The 6,286-nt window shown below is 33.7% G+C and overlaps 1 protein-coding gene across 1 annotated transcript; it reads left to right on the top strand.

The window, feature by feature from the left end:
- Window positions 1-624: 624 nt before the first annotated feature.
- Window positions 625-3,890, top strand: LOC119672762 (kinesin-like protein KIF23). The gene is made up of 6 exons (XM_038083889.1): window positions 625-855; window positions 919-1,665; window positions 1,725-2,271; window positions 2,332-2,653; window positions 2,713-3,275; window positions 3,332-3,890. Exons 1-6 carry the CDS (start codon window positions 845-847, stop codon window positions 3,812-3,814), a joined length of 2,673 nt encoding a protein of 890 aa, XP_037939817.1. The 5' UTR covers window positions 625-844; the 3' UTR covers window positions 3,815-3,890.
- The last annotated feature ends 2,396 nt before the right edge of the window (window positions 3,891-6,286 follow it).

The following is a 6,286-nucleotide window of genomic DNA, read 5'->3' as shown; positions in this document are numbered from 1 at the left end:
AGAGTACTTGGCAATACTCTGATGAAGAGTACTTGGCAATACTCGAAACAGCGTTGTAAGTCAGCCAAATTTCAATAAATTAAAAAATAAAAAATTTTTGTCTTTGTCCTTTCTTTGCTATTCGAATCGGTCTAAATCCAAATATTTTAATATTTTTTTAAGCATTTTAAGCACAGTCTGTGTAATGCTCACAAATATATTTTACTGATACATTCAAAATGCATGACAAACCGTCTGTAGTGATTTTAAGAAATCAGGCTTTAAACGTCCCTCACATTTCTTATATTAATGGTAACAAATATTTATTTTTGTACTATTTACAAAAAATGGAAGACGTAATTACTGAATTAGTTTAATAAATAAACTAAGTCTATTTCTTCAATAAATGTTTTTTTTATTTCTTTCCGATTACTTTTTATTTTTATGTGATGTGATGAACATTTGAAAAAATTGCTTATTTATCGAAATTTAAATAAATTTGTGTTGCTTATATATATTAATAAAGGTTCATGAATCCTTTTATTATATTGACTGTAATAACATTTGCATATCATATACTAATTTGTACAAAATTTATAATTATTTATTATATATTGTAATGTGATACTCTTTGTGGTGTTTTACCGTAACAATTCACAATAATTGAACCTTCATTGAAGCTGAATTCTATATAACCCACACGTCATTACTAGAGTAACGCCATCTTACCGCGTCGTTTAGCTGTCAAAGTGTGTTCAAAATAACTGAACTAAAGCGATTCAAGCACGCATTTATGTGGAAACTGTTAGTTGCGTAGCGAATGTATTGTGAAAGTTAAAACAAAAGAACTTTAAAAAAGATCAAAATGAAAACATGGTTAGTAACAATTTATAAAATTATTAATATATTATGTAAAGTTTCTTGTGTTTAATATTACAGCACAGCGCGTACACCACTACGGTGCATTCCGAAAACCCCAAGGAGTCGCGCACAACAAACGGAACATATGGTAAACTCTGCGAATAAAATTAAAGATCCTGTAAATGTGTTTTGTAGAGTGCGTCCACTACAATCAAGTGCGGATCTATCAAGTATTCGTGTTAAAAATAGTACGACCGTTGTATTAACACCGCCTGACCAAATATTGCACAAACAAGGAGCGCAGCGTGAAATGCAATACATATTTAAGCATGTATTCGAACCAGAAGCCAATCAAAATGACGTTTTTGCTGCAGTTGCACAGCCGTTAGTGGAGAATTTAATTAAAGGGCGGAATAGTTTATTATTTACTTACGGCGTTACAGGCAGTGGAAAGACATATACAATGACTGGCGACTCACGCCACCGTGGTGTTATGCCACGTTGTCTTGACACGCTATTTAAAACTATAGCAGATTATCAAACTAAAAAATATATTTTTAAGCCAGATCGTTTAAATGGTTTTGAAATTTTGTCGGAGGCAGATGCGCTACTCGAACGTCAAGCTGAAATGAATAAACGATTTGCCAGTAATCGTGGTGGCATACGTCGTAAAGATTCAGACCCTGAAATTGCATCGCAAGCATCGTGTGACGTGCCTCCCATACAAGGAATCGATGAAGACAATATGTATTCAATATTTATAACATACGTAGAAATATATAATAATAGCGTGTACGATTTGTTGGAAGAGGGTGGCATTCAAAAGTAAGTTAAAATATCAGTATTGTATGTAATATTCTCTTAAATGTTTATTTTAAATTAAGGACTTTGCAATGCAAAATTATTCGAGAGGACTCTAATAGTAATATGTATGTACATGGAGTTACTGAAATAGAAATCAAATCTGTCGAAGAAGCTTTGGAGGCATTTCATACAGGACAAAAACGTAAACGAATGGGTCACACAATACTTAACGCTGAGTCGAGCCGAAGTCATTCAGTATTTAATATACGTTTGGTACAAGCCCCGACAGATTTTCAGGGTGAAAATGTTGTACAAGACAAACGTATAATAACAATTAGTCAGCTATCATTAGTCGATTTAGCAGGTAGCGAACGATGCTCAAGAACTAAAAACACAGGTGTGCGTTTACGAGAAGCCGGTAACATCAATAATTCTCTAATGACATTACGTACATGTCTGGAATATTTAAGAGAGAATCAGTTGAGTGCAACTGGAGTACCAGTTAAAAAGATCCCATACAGAGATTCAAAAATAACCCATATGTTTAAAAATTATTTTGCTGGTGAAGGGTTAGTCTCAATGATTGTGTGTGTGAATCCGCGGGCGGAAGATTATGATGAAAATATGGTAAACTTAAAATTTAATCATAAATGTTTTTTGATTTTAGTTTGTTCATTTTTTTTAAAGCAAGTAATGAAATTCGCTGAAATGACACAAGAGGTTCAAATAGCTCGAGCCACTCCTATTAAACCAGAACTAGGTTTTGCACCTGGTCGTAGAAATGCAAATAAGTTATATAAAATTGCTGTAAATAACCTTAATGATTTGGGCAATACTGAAGCTAAAAAGTTGGATGTCGATATTGGTCTTGTCTATACTCTTGGACCTGGATTTCCAAACTATAAGATTGACAGCCCAGAAGGTGATGCAGCTATACAAGAGTTAATGGAATATCTATTACAAAGAATAGAAAAACGTAAAATACTTAGCAGTGATTTAGAAAATAGATGTAAGTTATTTAATTATATTGTTAACTAAAAATAGATGTTAAGAATATTTTATTTTTAGGTGACAATTTCCGCTTGCATTTAATGCAAGTTGAGAAAGAAAATTTGTCATTGCAAACAGAATTAGCTTCTATAAAAGCAGCTTATAAACAGGAACGTGAACGTAATTTAGCGTTAGAGAATAAAATTAGAGTACACGAAAGTTCAATTGATGTACTAAATAATAAAGTTAGTAAACGTGAAAGACAAATTGATGATTTAACTCGAAAATTAAATGAACAACATAATTTGTTGACACAAAAAGATAAAGAACAACAAAAACAGAAAAAAAAATTTGAATCGAAGCTGGCCGTTGAAGGTGATAAAAAGGATCGTGAGCTTGAAATAAAATTAAGGGAACAGAGAACTAAACTGCAAGAAAAAATGCGTTTAAAGGATGAAAAATTGCGACTGGTATCTAATATTATACAGTCTGAAAATATAGCCAGCTTGGTTCGCTCTAATAGTTCCGAAAACTTATTCGAAGCGAAAACACCGTCCACAATGCAAGCATCAGCACCTGTTGATTCCGTTCAAGTAACTACAACGCGCACTGATACGTATTATACACCCAGACATGTTCGGGTAAATATTTACCGAATGCATTAAGGGGGGTATACTAATTGGTTTCTATATTTTAGGGTGCAGCTGCTGCTAATAGTCGTCATCGACGTTCAAGATCTACTGGCGAACGATGGATTGAGCATCGCGCACCTAATCCTGTACCGTTAGGTACAATTTTGCAACCTTATCTCAAAAATCGTAAATCAATTACAAAATTAGCTGAAATGAAAGATCTTACTAGTCATAAAGCGACCAAATATTGCCTTGTCTCACAGGAGGCAGACACAGATGGTGATGTTGAGACAAAACTCTACAAGGGGAATGTTATACCCACATGTGGAGGTGGTGCACAAGTTATATTTGATGACGTTGAGTGTCTGAAACAAAAATCACCAGTACATTCGCCCAATAGAAAACGTCCAAGTACTGGTGAAATAGTTTTCAGTCCAGGTGGCACATCTGCAGTATCAGGTGTTATAAGTACTAATTCTGTAAATGATGTTAACTCTCGTTGCATTATTGGTATTGAAGGGCATAATAATAAACGCTCTAAAATGTAGTTTCTATAAGTAATATAATATTTGGTTTGAATAACTTCATTTATTTTTTATTTGAATTTTTTTTTGTTATTGACATTTTTATTCATCACACTATATACTCGTATATTAGTTTTTACTAAATTAATAAATATTTTTTTTTTCATTTATGAACCTAATTTTTTAAAATTTAACATGTAAAATACAACCAGTTTTGATATTATCATTAAATTTACTTATTTTATTTGACATTAACATCTTCAAAGAGTATATTTTGTTGTATACATTTTGAAGGGTTTTCTAAAATGCGGAAAAACACTTACGGCGAGTGCTTTTTGCTAAGCACCAGAGTTTCGAATCCAAAAGCGAAATGTATTGTAAGGATTCTCAACTTAAAGAACATTAACAGGCGGTAGGCTTAGTTTGATTTAGGCAGTTCAGCAAAAAAACAGTAATATGCGTCTGTCTATATTTGACAATACCTCGCGGGAAAAGGGAGAGAATGTATTCCTGTCGTAAGAAGCGACTGAAATCCAATGTCCAATGAAATTGACATTGGAGTGTAAATGGTAGTTGTAGGTGGGTCTAACTTGCGGCTCCCAACCGGAAGTGTGAATCTGGTACCACGGGATCCAGGTATCCACAACAATATTGTAGTCCTAAACATTTGGGTTGACTCCTTAAAGGAAGTGTCGGGCGCCGTGACTCAAAGATCAGCAGAGGCGTTAGAGAGTAGAATCGAAGCAGTAAAAGTGATATTTTTGGAACTTGATGATATTATTGAAATCGTGTATGACCTAATAAATAAATCTGATGATTCTGAAACTAAGCGATTACAAAGCAATTGCTAACTGTCAAGTTTATTGTTGCACTACACGTCTGGTACAATATTTTACGAGTGAACAATATAAATAAACTATGGCAATCGACTGAACTAAACTTGAACATCGCTATTGGCAGCCTATGCTCTTTTCGCAACTAGATAAAAGACTATCGTAATGTTGAACTTGAAAAAAGCGTTGAACCATCCAATCCTTTGTAGAATAAAGTAGTTACAAGATTGAACCTAGATTTAAAGAAAAAAATATAGCAAAGAAAAACGATTGTTCAGTTATGAACATATTGATGAACCCATACAATCCGTTGAAAACTAGAATAAAGTAAACTTTTTTACCACAATGATAGATGCTATCGTAATTGATACCAACTGTCGATTCAAAGCATTTAAAGGATATTTTGAACAACTTGGTTTCATATATGACATTAATCATATGAAAAGTTTACCAAACGAATACTTTTACTTTATAAGTTTACTTCTCAAGCATTGTAATGCTTAAGGTTTAATACTTCGGGAAAATTATGATATAATTATAAAAAAAATTCAGTGAAACTAAAAGTAGGAAAATTCATTTATTTTAATTTGTGTTAATTTTAATTTGATCAGCAATAAAACTTTTATACGTACTTCGTCGTATTAGGGAGTGTAAATTATTCACTTTTATAATTTGGTGATGAAAGTGATCTCACAATTTTGATGTCGCCGACGTCCAGAGTTGGTCTAGCTCCACATCTGATTATATTAAAATATTAATTAATACTAATTATAATAATTATTATGTTGAACCTTTTCCGAGTTAGTGCATCTGGGCACTTTTACTCTTTGATACCTTGGGGATTTCTGCAGACTCCCACCCATCTCACTTGAGTTCGGTTCCACCCATTAAAGTCCTTGAGTTCGGTCCAATTTACATCTAGGACGGTTCTTGACTGCTACACATCTCTAAACGAAATGTCGACGCAGCTCAATATTTCTCTAATCTGGGCTCCCGGCCATAGGGATATTTTCGGAAATTGCAAAGCAGACGAGTTAGCCAGAAAGGGTGCTTCAGAACCATACTCGGAGCACCTAGACTATCTGGGCATATCGCTAACATCATGTGAATTGTTATTGAGTTCTTTCTGCACTAATACTTTTAACAAAAGATGGGAAGACTCAACGATATGTAGACATCTGTATGCATCTGGCCACTTTCCGATAAAAGGAAATCGAAGACTCTAATTGAGATGTCCCGCAAGGACATTGGTCTTCTGGTAGGGTTGACTACAGGACACTGTAAACTAGGGAACCATGCTAGAAGACTAGGTCTTCTTTTCAATCGGGCAGGATCGGGCTTTAAATAGCATTTTATGCTTCGCAAAAGGTTCGAGGTGGTTTTAAACCCTTAGGTTTTTATTATTTATATACGGCATCACAATGGGCCAATAGGCCTAAGTGGATCTACTAGGGATCACCGGTATAACCTAACCTACCTAACCTAAGCATCGATATATAAAGAAGTAAGCTATATCGGCAAAATTGGATATAGATTAGACTATATATGGATAAACTCATTCCGCCCTATCGTGTTACAAAATTAAAAGTTAATATCCCACTAAAATTATACTTAAATTGCTTCATAAAAAATCTATAAAAAACTTAAAATTTCTATGGAAAAA

The sequence above is a fragment of the Teleopsis dalmanni genome, chromosome 1 (genome assembly GCF_002237135.1).
Source record: "Teleopsis dalmanni isolate 2A chromosome 1, ASM223713v2, whole genome shotgun sequence".
NCBI lineage: Eukaryota > Metazoa > Arthropoda > Insecta > Diptera > Diopsidae > Teleopsis > Teleopsis dalmanni.
Note: the sequence above shows the minus strand (reverse complement) of the source record. Positions and strands in the feature narration are given on the sequence as shown.